At 36.7% G+C, this 19,005-nt stretch overlaps 2 protein-coding genes across 2 annotated transcripts in view; one reads left to right on the plus strand and one right to left on the minus strand.

Moving 5' to 3' along the window:
* LOC127834053 (uncharacterized) overlaps positions 1 to 18,353 on the minus strand; it is a 72,181-nt gene extending 53,828 nt beyond the window's left edge. Inside the window, exons 1-2 of the mRNA XM_052359622.1 lie at positions 18,008 to 18,353; positions 4,249 to 4,435 (exon numbers count right to left, since the gene is read on the minus strand). Coding sequence (XP_052215582.1) covers positions 4,249 to 4,435; positions 18,008 to 18,204 — 384 coding nt within the window. The 5' untranslated portion in view covers positions 18,205 to 18,353. The remainder of the gene's footprint in view (positions 1 to 4,248; positions 4,436 to 18,007) is intronic.
* A 61-nt stretch (positions 18,354 to 18,414) lies between these two features.
* Positions 18,415 to 19,005, plus strand: part of LOC127834841 (probable ATP-dependent RNA helicase DDX31) — a 32,696-nt gene continuing 32,105 nt past the window's right edge. Inside the window, exon 1 of the mRNA XM_052360903.1 lies at positions 18,415 to 18,562. Within this exon, the coding sequence (XP_052216863.1) occupies positions 18,461 to 18,562 (102 nt within the window). The 5' untranslated portion in view covers positions 18,415 to 18,460. The remainder of the gene's footprint in view (positions 18,563 to 19,005) is intronic.

The following is a 19,005-nucleotide window of genomic DNA, read 5'->3' on the forward strand; positions in this document are numbered from 1 at the left end:
TTCCAACTCGCAATACAAGTTTTCATAATAATGCATCCTTTGGTTGATAAAAAGTGATTGGCGATGTTCACTAAGCACTGAAAGGATGGACCTATGTTTATTTTAACTAAAAACTTCAAAGCAACATTGTAACACAATTGAGTGTAAAGAGTATTTTTTTTTATATCAGTTATATCATCCAAAGTTAATGCCTCGGTCCATATGGGGCGACATCTGGCCTTTTGCTACTGTTGCCACTGATCCACCACCTATTCACAGCTCTGCGTGGCTGGAACCCCTCATTATCTCTGATAGAGATTCGCATTAATTGGTCCATCCTTTCAGTGCTTAGTGAACATCGCCAATCACTTTTTATCCTTTTCATAACAGAAAAGCATCTTTCACACTCAGCATTGCTGAGGGGGTAGAGACCAATCAGATGAATCGCAGAACATCTTACACACATTGCCGTCTTGGTCTCTCTCCGTGTTCAAAGTTATTTTTAGCTCGTCTTCCCATTTCTTAACTGTTTTGGCATTTCTTTTTATCTGGTTCGGCCTCGGCTTTTTTGTCTTCCACAGAGGAGACGGAGGAATTCGCCACAAAAAAGCTAGTTATTTTTTTAGTAGACGACATTTTTGAGTTTTTAAATCGTCTGCTAAACGTGTTCCGTCTATTTATAAGAATGAGGAATTAACGAAATGAGCTTCGTTTTAAAAAAAACTTCATACTGAATAACTATCGCCAATTTTCACTTAAGAAGGGAATAACATACTTTCAATTGCAATAATATAATTTTCAATGTTCTTTACTAACTATATCGGCAGAAAGATACAGTGCAGAGCGTAAATATATTTTAAAAAATATTTCGTAAAATTATTTCTGCTAGAACGGAAGTAACCGCTGAAATACATTATGCAAATTAGGGTAATTCCAATTTTCAGATCTATTTTTAGATCGAAACTAGACGGGGTTTAATTATTTTCGTACTTGGTCGGAAGACTTTCGATCGGCGAACAAATCTTGTATTTAATCCAAGATCTTTAAGCACCTTGTTTGTTTTTTCCCCAACTCGCAAAAAATGGCGAGTATCTAAATGTTGCACTCGCATTTTAGACGTGTTTTTTAAAATGTACTCGCAAATGGCCTGTTTGCGAGTGCTTAATTCGAGCCCTGCAGGCAAATATTTATGCAAGTTAACTGACTTTATTGCCCTGGAGAAGAGAAGACTGGCCACAGAGACAATTATGGCCTTTTTACCATTTTAACAGCTAGTGTTTCAGATGGTTTACCGTGGTCAGTTAACTTTTATTCGGTAAACCTAAACAGATTAACAGTACTTATAGCAATAGCTATGCAATTAACTGACTACTGCCCTTGGTAAAAGAAGATTAGCCACAGCAACTAGCCCTAGGCCCAATGGTTATGGACAAGCAGATTTTTAAAGTTTTCACAAAATAGGCCCCATATAAGCGTATGTTCAATTTTGTGACCCCCAGGCAGGATTAAATTTGACCCAAAGGGCATAATTTGAACAAACTTGGTAGAGAACTATTAGATGTCACTACATACCAAATTTGGTAGCCCTATGCCTTATGGTTAAGGACAAGGAGATTTTTAAAGTTTTCACAAAATAGGCACTATATAAGCATATAATCGATTTTGTGGCCCCCAGGACAGGGTCAAATTTGACCCCTGGGGCATAATTTGAACAAACTAAGTAGAGGACTATGCAATGTCACTACAAACCAAATTGTGTAGCCCAAGGCCTAATAGTTATGGACAAGAACTTTTTTAAGTTTTCACAAAATACTTGTAGGCATTAAATAAGCATATGTTCAACTTTGTTACCCCCAAGGCAGGGTCAAATTTGACCCCAGGGATAAAATTTTAACAAATTTGGTAGAGGACTATTAGATGTCACTACATACCAAATTTGATAGCCCTAGGTCCGATGGTTATGGACAAGCAGATTTTAAAAGTTTTCACAAAATAGGCCTTATATAAGCATATGTTCAATTTTGTGATCCCCCAGGGCAGGGTCAAATTTGACACCAGGGGCATAATTTGAACAAACTTGGTAGAGAATTATAAGATGTCACTACAAACCAAATTTGGTAGCCCTAGGCCCAATGTTCATGGACAAAAAGATTTTTAAAGTTTTCACAAAATAGACTCCATATAAGCGTATGTTCAATTTTGTGTTCCCCAGGGCAGGGTCAAATTTGACCCCAGGGGCATAATTTGAACATACTTGGTAGAGGACTATAAGATGTCACTACATACCATATTTGGTAGCCCTAGGCCCAAAGGTTATGGACAAGCAGATTTTTAAAGTTTTCACAAAATAAGCCCTTTATAAGCATATATTCAATTTTGTGACCCCGGGGGCAGTTTCAAATTTGACCCCAGGGGCATAATTTGAACAAACTAAGAAGAGGACTATTACATGTCACTACATACCAAATTTGGTAGCCATATGCCATATGGTTATGGACAAGGAGATTTTTAAAGTTTTCCCACATTAGGCCTTAAAGCATATGTTCAATTTTGTGACCCTCCAGGCAGGGTCAAACTTGACCCCAAGGGCATAATTTGAACAAACTTGGTAGAGGACTATAAGATGTCACAACATACCAAATTTGGTAGCCCTAGTCCCAATGGTTATGGACAAGCAGATTTTTAAAGTTTTCAAGTTTTCACACAATAAGCACTTTATAAGCATATATTCAATTTTGTGACCCCCGGGGCAGTTTCAAATTTGACCCCAGGGGCAAAATTTGAACAAACTAAAAAGAGAACTATTACATGTCACTACATACCAAATTTGGTAGCCCTATGCCATACAGCAATGGACAAGAAGATTTTTAAAGTTTTCACAAAAAGGCCTTATATAAGCATATGTTTAATTTTGTGACCCTTGGGGCAGGGTCGAACTTGACCCCAGGGGCATAATTTGAACAAACTTGGTAGAGGACTATAAGGTGCCACTATATACCAAATTTGGTAGCCCTAGGCCCAATGGTTATGGACGAGAGGATTTTGAAAGTTTTCACAAAATAGGCCCTATATAAGCATATGTTCAATTGTGTGACCCCCGGGCAGGGTCAAATTTGACCCCAGGGGCATAATTTGAAGAAATTTGGTAGAGGACTATAAGATGTCTCTACATACCAAATTTGATAGCCCTAGGCCCAATGGTTTATAATGGACGAGAAGATTTAGAAAGTTTTCACAAAATAGGCCTTATATAAGCATATGTTCAATTTTGTGACCCCCCAGGCAGGGTTAAATTTGACCCCAGGGGCATAATTTGAAAAAAATTGAAAGAGGTTCACCCCAGAAACATTCCTGAGAAATTTCATCAAAATTGGACCAGTAGTTTAGGAGAAGAAGATGTTTAAAGGAAAAGTTCATGCACGCACGGACGCATGCCAGTAGAGCTAAAAATTAAAGCTTGTCAGATTATTTTTTTTTTAGAGGTCACAGTGACCTTGACCTTTGACCTAGTAACCCAAAAATGGGTGTGGCATGTATAACTCATCGAGGTGCATCTACATATGAAGTTTCAAAGTTGAAGGTGGAAGCACTTTGACTTAAGAGCAAAATGTCAAGGTTTTAGCACGATGCCAGCTGACGGCAGACAACGAGCTGGCTATGACAATACCTCTGGTTTTCCGAAAACAGCCGAGCTAAAAATCATATTTATTAACATTCAATACTTGTAAAAATAACAAAAGGACCATACTTCCACAAAATTTGCTGCAGCCAAAATTCCTATTTTTACAACAATCTTACCATAAAGGTCATTAAGCTGTGAACGTTTGAGCAAAATCTGCCAGGCAGAAAACTCTGCAAGAGTTTTGGGGCAAATAATATTCTATTGTGAAAAAAACAGACATATGACCATAATTTTTCACAACTGGCTGATTGAGAAATTTTCACAGGGGTTTATCTGCTATGTAAAAACGGTCGTAAAACGGCCCCTTTCCCAAAGCAGCGGACCCAATCCCAAACCTATATTGTAAAAAGCTTTAACCATTTACCACTAAGATACATATTTTGACTTGTTTGTAAATCCTTAGAAAGTTAAATTCAAACTTTAAAGGCTTCATTTTCAACCCTAGATACTGGTGAGCAGCAACAGCATAAAACCTGAACAGACTGCGATTTAATCGCAAACTGTTCTGGTTTTATGCTGTTTGCACATAAGCATCAGAATGCGTCTGAGTGGGAAAGGGTTAATGACCATTTCACTTTCACACTTACAAGGGTTCCCATGGTTCCAGCCGCGTTCATTACACTCTCAGAGTCATCAAAGGTGAGCATGCGAGTGAGGTTGGGCAATATCTTCTTGCTCTCCGTTGATCGGCTGTTCACAAGGGAGAGAACTCTTGCACAGCCGATCTCTGACTCTGCGAGTGTGCCCAAAATGTAGGCTGCATTGCCAGCCACTCTGTGAACAGAAAAAGACAACAATAACAATCACAGCTGAATTCTGACTTCTTGAGAGTGACCTAAATGTGGGCTGCATTGCCCACCGCTCCGTGAATAGAGATAAGACAACAATCACAGCTGATTTCTGACTTCGAGAGAGTGCCCTAAATGTGGGCTGCATTGCCCACCGCTCTGTGAATAGAGATAAGACAACAATCACAGCTGATTTCTGACTTTTGCAGTATGCACCGTAATTGTACAATGAGTAGCTGCCAATCCATGATGTCAGCTGAGTTGCTATAAGACTTGTCTTGCTAGTCTTTGGACCTGAAAGTCATGAGCGTGAAGACCATGTTTATGTGCCCTAAAACTCATGAACTTGGATACCATAATATACAGCCTTACTGTCAAACCATGTTTTAACCCTTTCATTCCCAAAACCAATGTTTTATACATACAAATCACAGAAAATTACATCTAATTAATACATGGTCAGAAAATGCTTCTAAAATAATAAGATTCTGACCCTGATATGATTTTTATCACATAACACTTTAAACACCTTTTTTTAATACCGTAAATCCACGAATATAATACGCCCTAGTGCATAATACGCACCCCCCGAGTTTGGTCAAAATTTATCGGTAAAAATTGAAAATCCGAGTAAAATAGGCACTAAAAAAATCAGTGTCAGAAATTGGCCATTTCCGAAAAAATGTGTCAATATATTTTTGTGTTGTGAAAATAGCAAATCAATTTGGTGTTGTCAACTATCTATTTCACAGTAATACCCCGGTATATTGATCGGGATGTGTTATAGTGCGGTTGTTATGACAGTTGCATAATAAATATCTCTGTTGTTTATATAACCATTGATTGTTACCGATAACACACGGGCCCCTTGCTGACATCCGGGTCAAGCAGTCATAATTACAAAAGAAAGAAGCAGAGACGCTGTTTTTTGTTTTCACATTTAATTCAATTTGACAATATTCGGGACGATAATAATTATAATAATAATAAAGTAATAAGAAGACAAAATGGTGACTTCCGTTTTTATAGTTGTCTAGATGAATTACTTTTCCGAAGTGTTACACACTCGATACTTTAATATAACTTAAAATACAATTAAACCGCTCGTGTTTTTCATGATCTCTTTAATTAAAATACGCTGCTGTCATTAAGGCTAGTTTGGGAGTAAAACACAAATTAATTAATTATCACCTTTCAATTTAATTCGGCAATCGGCAGACAGGTGTAATAGACTCTTTTAGCATCATAAAACTAATCATTTTATTACCACTCTTTACTTCAGATACTGTGAAACCATTTATTTTCGACAACACAAAATTTCGTCATTTTTATAAAAATGACGATTTCGTCAGCACTTAAATTCGCCAATTTCTGATTTTGAATTAAAAAAAAATGCGTCAGTCAATATCCGATGTGTGTGTAATACATATTCGCGATCAATCGCAGTTGCGAAAAATCGTTGTACGAATGCGGGACCACACTTGAGAATCACTGCAGGAGGTGGGGCCTGTTTGTCACATGCCAATTAATTAGTCTTTTGTTATCAAGGGACAGTAATAGACCCTCTTAATGTATGCCATTCACACGTTCATTGTTATGATTAGCGGACAAGTGGGATCGAATAACCGTTCACGAGTGTTTTTAACAACGGAGCCAATTGCCAATAAGTCTTTTTCTATTATTATAATTGCCATACTGATAACAATCGTACCTTTATCGGCACCAATTAGGGAAGGTGCGAACAATATGGGTAACAACTAGTGTTAGGAAATTATTTTGTCACTTTTCAATAAAGTTTAAAACGTACATTTTTGATAATTTTAAGAACAGTAATTGGTCTCAAATGTCACTTTTTATCCTGATATCAACATTAAAATTATAAACTGTGTGTTTGTTCTCAAAAAGTAAACTACCGGTATAAATCAATAATGTCAATAATTTAAAAATAAATAAATTGATACATATAAAAAAGTAATAAGTGTGGTTAAACGCAAACAATCAAACAACAAACAGCAATTAAAATATTCTTTATTTATTTGTGATAAATACGCATGTTGATCACACATCGTCATCTTTTCATTTGGTTTATTGTCTTTCATTGGCATTCGCTGCGTGATGGCTAATATGCAACACCCCTGAAAAAAAACAATGCACCTAATGGGTAATAAAGTTATAAACAATTAGTGCTAATTCATTACCATGCTACATAAACGAAGTCAACGCATTCGATACAGCTGTACTGCACACGCTTTTGAAAGAAGTGTAACGTGTCAGTTAAGTACCTTGTGTAATCTACATCCATTTGTGTCAAAACCGGATTAATCTTGATTACGAAACAGCAGTGAATGTGTGCATGGATTATGTTGGAATTTAATGCGTCATGTCTACGGTAAAGTTTTAAAATATTGTTCAACTTAGTGTTTGTTTTTGTTCAAACATAGAGCATGATTGTTCGTTAGAATCTTAAATTCGCCGATCGGTCGACTGACGAAATTTATGAAAATTTATGCCTGACGATTAATAATGGTTTCACAGTATGGTAAATATGCGGTAGAAAGATTAATAGTGGTCAGCTAAGAAATATTTATTTACGGGTATTGTCAGGTAGTTTTTTTTTATTTGCTAATATCTTTATACGATTTAGCGTCCAGTCGCTATTTGTAGGCAGACGAAGATATTAACTGTGTATTCAAATTATATACAGTGTCTGCGCATGTCAATTACCCAATATTATCCGATAGCTACTCCCGTTCTCATGTTTCATTCGACAACGTCATTTCATGTGTAAGCGAGCTCAATGTTGATTGGCCAGCTACCATGCGCACTTTAATAACAATAAGGTCAAGCCATGTCTCATAATCGGGTACAGACCGGGTTTCGTTTACTGTTCGAATTGCGAACACTTTCATTAAAACAAAGAGACAAATATTGAAAACCAGTCCGATATAAATGGCGGATGTTTTCAATGAAATTTTACTAGATTTTCGCATTTTCACAAATAAGATTTTTATTGAGCCAAATTCTCAATATTTTCGCAAATGACTGAAATGGCGAACGACAGCGCTAGCCCTGTTGCACCCCTTTGATGTAATGGTGTAGTTCAAAATGGCTGCCGCGAAGCTAATAACAGCGATTAAGTTGAAAATTTGCACAGGAAAAAATGTGTTCTGCTCTAAACTCGTATATTATACGCACCCCCTACTTGAAGAAAAAATTTGCAGGTAAAAAAGTGCGTATTATATTCGTAGATTTACGGTATATATTTTTTTTAAACATTCTATTGAAAATTTTAGAAATATATTTGTTTTGAGATTGAGAATAGGGCAAAATTTCTGCCCCAAATTTGACCAAACAAATACAGGTTGGCTAACGAGAAGTAACTCACAAGATTTTAATGATATATTATCCTGGACTGTCTCCATAGGATGACATATGCTCCCGATAAACGCTTTGATAGAAGTTATGAGCATTTTTCGAGACCTAAACGCGGACCCTAAGTTCAAGGTCAAGGTCACAGGGGTCAAAATTTGTGTGCGTATGGAAAGGCTTTGTCCAAATACACATGCATACCAAATATGAATGTTACATCTGAAGGGACATAAAAATTGAGCATTTTTCGAAACCTAAACGCAAAGTGTGTAGGACAGACTGGACGGACAGTGCGATCACTATATGCCTTCCTTCCAGGGCATAAAACCCACTGATCTGCTGGTACAAATAAAGCTGATCCATTTATAATCCTTTCAAATTCACACACCATATCAACTGTTATCATTTCAATCAAGCTATCATTGGTTGATATAATGGACCAGCGTTGTCTGTATCGAGATTAGAGGGTATTTCTAAACAAGCAAATTGCGAGATCAGTCTATTGCACATGTTATACGCTTACACATGTAAATGTGAGGTTAAATAGTGTCTATCTACAGATGACCACACAGAACGATGTGAAGTAAGAAGCCAACTACACAATAACAAGTTGAGCAAAATATAAGTGCAAAATAACTGAAAATGGATCAATTCTCATCGTGAAGTCTTCAGATTGGGAAATTGATGTACTTTTTTGTTGCAAACAAACTATAAATACTTTAAAATTGAAAGCTTAAGTCTTGTCAAGTTGTCAATAGTATATTAACTTAGGTTCAAGCCATAGAGTTCATACTCATAGGGAATTTAACAAAATGTTGCATTTTATTAATAAAACAAGAGCTGTCACCATAGGATGACATATGCCCCCTATAAACGCTTTGATAGAAGTTACGGCATTTTTCGAAACCTAAACGCAGATTTCGAAACCTAAACGCGGACCCTAAGTTCAAGGTTAAGGTCACAGGGGTCAAAATTTGTGTGCGTAAGGAAAGGCCTTGTCCATATACACATGCATACCAAATATGAAGGTTATATCTCAAGGGACATAGAAGTTATGAGCATTTTTCGAAACCTAAACGCAGATTTTGAAACCTAAACGAGGACCCTAAGCAGTGCTCCAGATAACATGCGTAAAGGCGTAAAAACGAATTAAATTTCTTAAATAACGATTTAGATTTAAAATCTTTGCGTAAAGTTACGCATTGAAAAAATAAAACACGAAATCGAAATTTTCGAACGTGCGTAAAACTTCCAGTAGCAAATTATGCATGGTAAACATTTCATCCCGTTTCTGGCTTGTCTAGGCGCTCAATTAAAACTACAACTTTAAATCAACGTCACTCAAGCGTTTGCTGTGAGGAAGAGCCACACCTAAAACGATCGAAAGGCCAAACGGTCTCGATTTTGTTCTCCTAGATTTGCAGGCGAGTCATTACTGTTTATTTACACTTATCGTAATTTTCATACACAAGTAATATACTGTATACCTATTCAAAATGCCATTAAAATTATATGTTAAATATAGTTTTTGATATGACTTTAACGGCGACCAAAAGGCCATTATGATATATATAAAGCCGAAGTGTGAGTGACCGTTTTACAGAAAAAATCTAAAATGGCCGACTGAAGCTGTGTATTGAAGCGTGGAAGGCAAACAAGCCATTTCAGTGTCAAAAGTCCTCGCTGCATGCATTTTTTCAATTTGATTCAAATACCCAAAGCATGGGTTTCTCAATAATTAATGAACTTATAAGCTCTTGCGTAAATGACTCAAAGCACTCAAAATTATTTGGTAATATATTGTTAAGACTTAATTTTATAAATAGGGGGTAAAATAAGAATTAATTTTTAAAATAGGGAGTAAATAAGAATTTGACCAAATTTTTATCTGGAGCTCTGACCCTAAGTTCAAGGTCAAGGGGTAAAAATGTGTGTGCATATGGAAAGGCCTTGTCCATATACACATGCATACCAAATATGAAGGTTATATCTCAAGGGACATAGAAGTTATGAGCATTTTTCGAAACCTAAACGCAGATTTTGAAACCTAAACGAGGAACCTAAGTTCAAGGTCAAGGGGTAAAAATGTGTGTGCATATGGAAAGGCCTTGTCCATATACACATGCATACCAAATATGAAGGTTATATCTCAAGGGACATAGAAGTTATGAGCATTTTTCGAAACCTAAACACAGATTGTGACAGACAGAAGGACGGACAGACGGACAGTGTGATCACTATATGCCCTCCTTCGGGGGCATACAAAATCTTTTTTTTGGAAACCTTCAATTGGGATTTTTGGACAGCAATTGGGAATTTTGTTTTGTCTTTCCCTGTTGAAAAAGTGCGGTTTTCTGGTACTTTATAAAGAAGGAAAAAAATGCTGGGTTTTTATGTCTTGTAACATCATGCATTCACACGCATTTACTTCATTAATAAACAGACAAACAGATGTTGACGCTTGCCATCGGTCAAAATGCTCCCTCAAACAATAAATAGTGGAAGATTGAGTACCCTAACACAGTTCATTTCACAATGCCAGCTTCCTCTTTTGTGTTACTATATTATATCTTTGTTATTGATATTCAAACTTCAATAATTTCATGTTTGAAGTCTTGATCGTTCTGACTTCGTAATTGTTCAAGAATGTGTATTATTTAAAGATGGGCTAGTTCATGCACTGTATTTAATTTCAATTTATTTTCTTTTTTTTACATCATTGTCAACAGTCTCTGAATAAATATTTGCTAAAATAAAATTTGCTTTTTTATATGGCAATAAATATTTACTCACTCTTAAAATATAAAAAGTGTATCATAGACCATCAAAATTACTGGTATTTTTAACTTAATTTTTTTTTTTTAGATTTTTGTGATATAAATGAGACAGTATAATCCCCTGTTTTACAACCAATAATCAATTTGTAAATCCCCAAACAGGCACTTCCTATATTAAGCTTGAGACTGCACAACAATGTGTAATATAGATTACTTTTTTGCCAAGGATTTACAGTGTCTAAAGTAAAGGTCATTATCCTCTTTATCCTGTTATACCACTTAGATACGTATTTTGACGCATTAAGTTCCCTTCAAAAGTTAAAGTACCGTTACCAGCCCAATTTGGAAAAATTAGGGCAAAATAACTGAAATTGGCAAATTAACCTAACATTTAGTTAATTTCCCTATGCAACACTATATGGCTTGAACCTAGTAATTTAATACAATATTGACAATTTGACACTTAATTTTCAAGTTAAAAATTATAAGTTGTATTAGGCTTCATTTCCAACCCGTACTGATGAGAAGCAAACAGCATTAAACCTGAACAGACTGCAAATTACTTGCAGGCTGTTCTGGTTTTATGCTGTTTGCACATAGACATTTTCAATTTGCTTCTGAGTGGAAATGGGTTATCCTTTACTCAGGGTAATCAACATTTTGTCTGTATACAATTTGAGCTGGTCTATAATATGCAATTGAAAAAGAGGACCGTACTGCTTTATTTGTTTGAAACAAAAATCAAAACTATGTTGTTTCAGAAATACAGACAATCAAACGCAGCAAACTTATATCCTCAGTTCTTTTGGAATGACACTATAAAACAATACATTTAATAAGCATCTTTCGTATTTATGATAGGAGGATGTAAATTAAAAGTTTTTACCTAAATACTGTCAATATTTTCCATAATTGTTATTGTGTTTAACGAATCTGGTGTTTTTATTACTTAAAATTGAAAATTTGGTATGGAAATTGATTTATAAAATGGTTACTGTTTTGAGATACCAAACTTCTATTCATACATAGAAAAAACACATAAATTTTAACATAACTTAATATTTAAGTATCAATACAAATATTCAGACAAGAGCAACGCCTTGCGGGTGCAGACCGCTCATCTATTTTCTTTTTAAAGGTGAAGGGACACTCAATTTAAATCACAAAGGAGGGAGGGGTGGAGTGAAGAGGGGTGTATAGTGTGGGGGTGTGGACATTTATTAGGGGGGGAGGGGATTCTTGGGTGCAATGGTTGGACGGTATTTCAAAAATAAAATAATAAAAATAAATGTTTGTGTTTTTTTTTACCGTTTCAAAAAAAAAATATTGTGGGTGGGGTGGGGTGGGGGGGGGGGGGTAAAGTGTGAGTGTGTGGTGGTCATTTGTGAGATGATCTTAAAAAAAAAAAAAAAAAATAGGGGGGGGGGGGGAGGATTCGGGGGGGGGGTGGGGGGGGGGGGGGAGGGGGATGGTTTCGGTGGAGTCTATTGTGGTATGTCAGGTAAGAGTAGTTTTGTCAAAGTATCAATCAAATCTAATCATAAACAATCAAATCAAATCATAAACAAGGGCTGTTTGTAAAACATGCATGCCCCCCATATGGGCTCTCTGTTGTAGTGAGAGCCATTGTGTGAATATGTTTTTTGTCACTGTGACCTTGACCTTTGACCTAGTGACCTGAAAATCAATAGGGGTCATCTGCCAGTCATGATCAATGTACCTATGAAGTTTCATGATCCTAGCCATAAGCATTCTTGAGTTATCATCCGGACACCATTTTACTATTTCGAGTCACAGTGACCTTGACCTTTGACCTAGTGACCTGAAAATCAATAGGGGTCATCTGCGAGTCATGATCAATCTACCTATCAAGTTTCATGATCCTAGGAATAAGCGTTCTTCAGTTATCATCCGGAAACCATTTTACTATTTCGGGTCATCGTGACCTTGACGTTTGACCTAGTGACCTGAAAATCAATAGGGATCATCTGCGAGTCATGATCAATCTACCTATCAAGTTTCATGATCCTAGGCCTAAGCGTTCTTGAGTTATCATTCAGAAACCATTTTACTATTTCGGGTCACTGTGACCTTGACCTTTGACCTAGTGACCTGAAAATCAATAAGGGTCATCTGCGAGTCATGATCAATCTACCTATCAAGTTTCATGATCCTAGGCCTAAGGGTTCTTGAGTTATCATCCGGAAACCATTTTACTATTTCGGGTCACTGTGACCTTGACCTTTGACCTAGTGACCTGAAAATCAATAGGGGTCATCTGCAAGTCATGATCCATCTACCTATCAAGTTTCATGATCCTAGGCCTAAGCGTTCTTGAGTTATCATCCGGAAACCATTTTACTATTTCGGGTCACTGTGACCTTGAACTTTGACCTAGTGACCTCAAAATCAATAGGGGTCATCTGCGAGTCATGATCAATGTACCTATGAAGTTTCATGATCCTAGGCCCAAACGTTCTTGAGTTATCATCTGACAACCACCTGGTGGACGGACCGACAGACCGACCGACCGACAGACCGACCGACATGAGCAAAGCAATATACCCCCTCTTCTTCGAAGGGGGGCATAATAAAGAAGTTATGGCAATTTTAGCAAAATTTTATAATTTGACCTTGAGAGTCAAGGTCATTCAAAGGTCAAGGTAAAATTCAACTTGCCTGAGGTACAGTAACCTCATGATAGCATGAAAGTATTTGAAGTTTGAAAGCAATCATATAGCCTTGATACTTTAGAAGTAAAGTGGATCGGAACACAAAATTTAACCATATATTCAAAGTTACTAAGTCAAAAAAAGGGCCATTATTCTGTAAAAATGACAACCAGAGTTATGCAACTTGTCCTTTTACTGTACCCTTATGATAGTTTGCGAGTGTTCCATATATGAAAGCAATATCTATGATACTTTAGGGGTAAAGTGGACCAAAACACAAAACTTAACCAAATTTTCAATTTTCTAAGTATAAAGGGCCCATAATTCCGTCCAAATGCCAGTCAGAGTTACATAACTTTGCCTGCACAGTCCCCTTATGATAGTTAATAAGTGTTGCAAGTATGAAAGCAATAGCTTTGATACTGTAGGAATAAAGTGGACCTAAACACAAAACTTAACCAAATTTTCAATTTTCTAAGTATAAAAAGGGCACATAATTCTGTTAAAATGCCAGTCAGAGTTACATAACTTTGCCTGCACAGTCCCCTCATGATAGTTAGTAAGTGTTGCAAGTATGAAAGCAATAGCTTTGATACTTACGGAATAAAATGGACCTAAACACAAAACTTAACCAAAATTTTCAATTTTTTTAGTATAAAAAGGGCACATAATTCTGTCAAAACGCACGCCAGAGTTATCTAACTTTGCCTGCCCAGTCCCCTTATGATAGTAAGTAAGTGTACCAAGTTTGAATGCAATAGCATTGATACTTTCTGAGAAAAGTGGACCTAAACGCAAAACTTAACCGGACGCCGACGCCAACGCCGACGCCGACGCCAAGGTGATGACAATAGCTCATAAATTTTTTTCAAAAAATAGATGAGCTAAAAACAAATTAACTTCTGAACAAGTAAATTAAAAAGTGATAAATATATCAAACATATTGAAAACAAGTTTTTACCTTTAAATATTGATAAAACAGTGCTTTAAAATATTGGGCACTTCCTTGTAAAAAGAGGCAAGAATTCAGAGCGTTTTTTTAAACAGAGCCAACAGACTAAATGAGTGCACAGACCACGGATCATCATGATGTAATGACTGACTCCAATTAGTGGGCAAGGAGATCATGGGACAGGAAGAATAATTTTACAGGCGGGTCCAAATCAAGATGCAAGAAGAGCTCAAGGTCACTCTCCAAAATATTCCAGGTTCTAAAAGAGCTGCTTGAAGAAAATATGATAGAGCACAAGTGGCAGAAAAATAAAGAGGCAGTGACCTAAACATTCCAAGAAGAACTTGTACACCCACAAGGAGTGGATATCAGCAGAGACACTACAAACAGTTGAAGAAAGAAGACACAAGATAGCAACAACAGCAGAACAAGAGTAGCAAAAGCAAAAGCACAAGAAGAGTAAACAAAAGCAAATAGAAACATCAAGCCAAGTAAAGGAGAAGACAAGTGGAAGACGCTTGCAACAGAAGGCAAGCAGAAGAAGTAGCCCACCATTGACCTGTACTCCATCACGAAAAGAATAGAAGAGAAGAGCTTCCTGGAGCCTCTAAACAGGCATGCTCGTGCAAACCCCCAGCTACAAGCCATCTGCTGTGCACCCATGAAGGAAGAGATACGCAGCTACATGAAACACATTGAAGAATGGCTAGTCTGAAGGACATGACTGCTTACCTGCAGAAGCGCTGACGGCATTAGAACAATCTTAAGCTACTAGCAAGATGTAGGAAGAAGGAGAAAAAACCAACAGAGTGGAAGGAGGGCAACCTCATCAAGCTCCACAAGAAAGGCAACTCAGGCCCTGCTCCAAGTACCGAGGGATAATGCTGCTGTCCATCGCAGGTGGTTAATTGCATCCTGTTGAACCAAATTAAAGACTCTATCACCATGACCAACAAACCAGCTTGTGAAAAGAGAGGTCTTGCACATTATTCCAATGGATTGGAACTCGCCCCTCTATGTCAACTTCATCAACTATGAGAAGGCATTCAACAGCATTGACTGGCAGTCCCCCTAGAAACTACTGAGACACTACAGACTCCCAGAAAAGATCGGCAACATCATCAGTCTTATAAAGGTATGACTTGAACAATTATATTGTTCCTGGCAGGCAGCTCACCAACCCCATAAAAGTAAAAACACATGTGAGGTAAGGCATCTTACTCTCACCTTTCCTGTTCTTGCTGATCATAGACTGGGTTATGATGAACTTAATGACCCAAAAACGAAACGGAATCCAGTGGACACTTTGAAAGCAGTTGACTTTGCCAACCATCTGGCTTTTCTCTTTAACACCAAATTACAAATGCAGGAAAAGACCAACGTTTACATCATTGCAGACATCTCAGCTAGACTGAGCCTCACTATAAACACAGAGAAGAGCAAGGTGTTTAAGACAAACACGTTTGATAACACATAGTCAAAGGCCAGGCACTAAAAGAGGTGGAAAGCTTAACCTATCTGGGCAGCATACAGGACAATCATGGAGTAAGGGATGCAGATGTAAGAACCTGCATTTTATATGGATGATATGATGGTGAGCAATAGGTACATGTACAGTCAAAAAAAAGTTAAGCTTTAAACCACATCATGGTAAAAATAGGATTTTATCATATAATTTAAAATTTCAAAATTGTGATGATCCATTCTTTTGTATCGTCTAGTATCCCAATATCGTGGGAGTTTTAACATTGTGGTATCTATTATTCTCGTGACTCCTTGTCGCGTGCGTTATTTTTCCGTGTGCGACTTATGTCAAAAGTGACAGCGGTTTGTTAACACAGCGTCCGAGAAGAAATTCAACGAAAATGCGATTCAAACAGGTAAAAAAGAATAAATGTATTACCACCTTTCTAAAAAATGATATTTTACTATTCCGTGTTCAAAGCACGTGAAAAATGACCAATATAACGCCCCAAAGTTTTGCCCCCATTTTTTTTCGTTTACAGAGCAGACGACGTGACCTTTCCAGGGCCGCGTGTGCAATGAGTATTTAAATTTTAGGCCAAGCAATTTTTATCTTTCGGTTAAAGTGACTTTTTAGCTGTTTTCTACATTTTATCAATGGTGTGCAATACAATAGTACTGAGTTAAATGGGTTAAAGTTTATATAGCGCTCAAAATCAACGAAAAATTTCGGAAAATATTTCGTAAAATAAAGTTAACACCTAAACAATCAGTGTTCCTTATAGCAATAGCCACAATTTCAACGCTAGATGTGGTTTGATTACATAGATTTTCGTAGATACAAAATGCTCGTTTTTATTTATTTGTGACCACAATAAATTCCATGTTAATTTCCTGCGATTATATCTATTGATACGGCACATGAACACTTAAATGGTACCATGTTAAAACCATTATAAAAATTAGCATTTTGTATCCACAAACATCTAGTCTACCAGACCACATCTGGCGTTGAAATTTCGACAATGGCCATAAGGACCAATGATTTTTAATTGTTTAGCTTTATTTTACGAAATATTGTACCAAATTTTCGTTGATTTTGAGTAGTAATGCTACTTTAAGTTAACGCAACTAATTATATTATGTCTATGGTATTCACTGGATTATCATTCAAAGGACCTCCATGCTGCAGTATTAAAGGGATCCATTATAAGAACACAAGTTTTAAAATAGAAACTTTCCCATTTAATGAACAATACAGAGGTTATATTTAATTTTTGTTACACACAATTAAGGGGAGTATGTATTTTCCATATTTTCCAGGATAAGATATCAGTCATAAATATGTTCTTATTTCAGCCAATTCCTCAGCATGTGTTTAAAAGTAGGCAGTACTCACCTACAACCTTAATGAAGGCATACCTTGCAGTCAAGGAGGAAAATTTTAGTGTCTTTATAAAGCTTCCAAAGAGTATAAAATACTGGAGCAAACACTTCATGATCTAGTCATAGGCAGAATTAACAACGGTACAAATTGGTCAATTGTGTATCCCTTGTTTTTACGTAATATTTAAGTGTTGAACCGCCAAGATCTCTTACAGTTTACGTTGCGCGAGGCCGACTTTCGTTATTACCACGATATTATGATACTCCAGGATATTGTTTCTGATGTTGATGATGCGACTGCAGAAGAGGAACACAATGAAGAGGCAGATGAGAAAGTTGATGACACAACTGACTTCAGGGCCCTCTCTTGCCGCTAGGGGAAGCCACCCACAGCCCTCATGAGGGGGAATTTAGCGTTGTTTTGGGCGAAAAAAGGGAATTTTAGAAGATCTTTTCACCAACCATTCAACACCTTAAATTGATATATTTTAATGTGATTTACATAAATATACATTCAATCAAACTGAAAAGTTAGTAGCACCATACCAGCTGGCAACATAGGTATAAAATAAAAAATAAAAATTTTGGAGGGGGAATTTTTAGCTGAAAAAGGGGAAAATAGAATACTTTTTTCATGGGGGAAGCCGCCGATATTTGGCGGTAAAAACTGCTAAACAAGGGCCCTGGACTTTGATATGAGTTTGAATGATATCCGTGTGTTGTAGTTCTGGCTACCATAACTTTAAATGTCGCTTTTTATGATTTTTGACTGGCGCGACAAGTCTGTCAATACTATATAAACTGTACGCTGAAGTTTCTTTAGCTACGTGTGTTGAACAAAGAAAATATGAACTTTTCCTTTAACAAATGTCAATATATTTTTATTAAAATTGAATTTTAATTGCATTAGACCTACAATGACCACAAAACAGACTCACCGAGCAGTGTCATTTCCCAGTAATCGAACTAGGCCCCAGAGAAAGTCTTCTGATCCAGAGTGGCACAGAAATTTGTTAACGGTCTTTTCTTTGTCTGCATGCAAGTCATCAACAAGCATTTCCAGAGCCGAGAACGATTTTTTGTCCGTGCTCATTAAGAGCGAAAAATAATCCTCTTTTTGCCATGAACATGGCATTTTCGTGGATGTTTAAGCTATATATAGTGAAAATTGCTTCGTAATTCACATGTTTATTAATTTACGGAGCTTACACCAGGGAAGGATTCGTCATTAAAGAAGAACACATCCACATGTTTACAATAATTTAGCGTCCTATGTAACCAAAGATCTCCAACATGGCCGCTGTCACGCGAGAACTCGCGAGATGTAAACAAGCTACACGCGGAAAGCAAATGTCACTGTGATCGTGATAAATTATTTCATAAACTAAGAAATGGCAGACGATTTGGATTCAGGTCTCAGCCTCAATATCAGTGTTTATCACAAGGACGACCATTCCGGCGGGAAAGACAGAAAGAAAGTGTTTGGAAATCGGGTACAATGAGATATGTCATATGTTTTCGTGACACAAACATTCGCAATTTCAGTTATTGTTTTTCTTTAACCCAAGCCCAATTGCTTTTTTTATACACGACGAAGAAATTATTTTCTTAACATTTCACTTTATATAATAAATTAAATAATCAACTTTAATTTTCGTAGTGTGGGAAAGTGCCACTCGCCCAGCACTGATGCAAGGCTAACAGGGCGACACGAATTACCCAAATCTACCCAAATCTTCCCAAATTGCCTAAATCTACCTAAATCTACATAAATCTTTGTAAAAATATTTATTTTACATCATGTTTGTGTGATGGGCACTATTGTTTTGTTTAATGCTTCATCTTTACGTGTGACAATATTTTATTTCCAAATAAAATTACTTTTAATAAATATAGGTTACACACCACATAAAATCTATTTCTGTTCTGTCCACTA

This window comes from Dreissena polymorpha, chromosome 6 (genome assembly GCF_020536995.1).
Source record: "Dreissena polymorpha isolate Duluth1 chromosome 6, UMN_Dpol_1.0, whole genome shotgun sequence".
NCBI lineage: Eukaryota > Metazoa > Mollusca > Bivalvia > Myida > Dreissenidae > Dreissena > Dreissena polymorpha.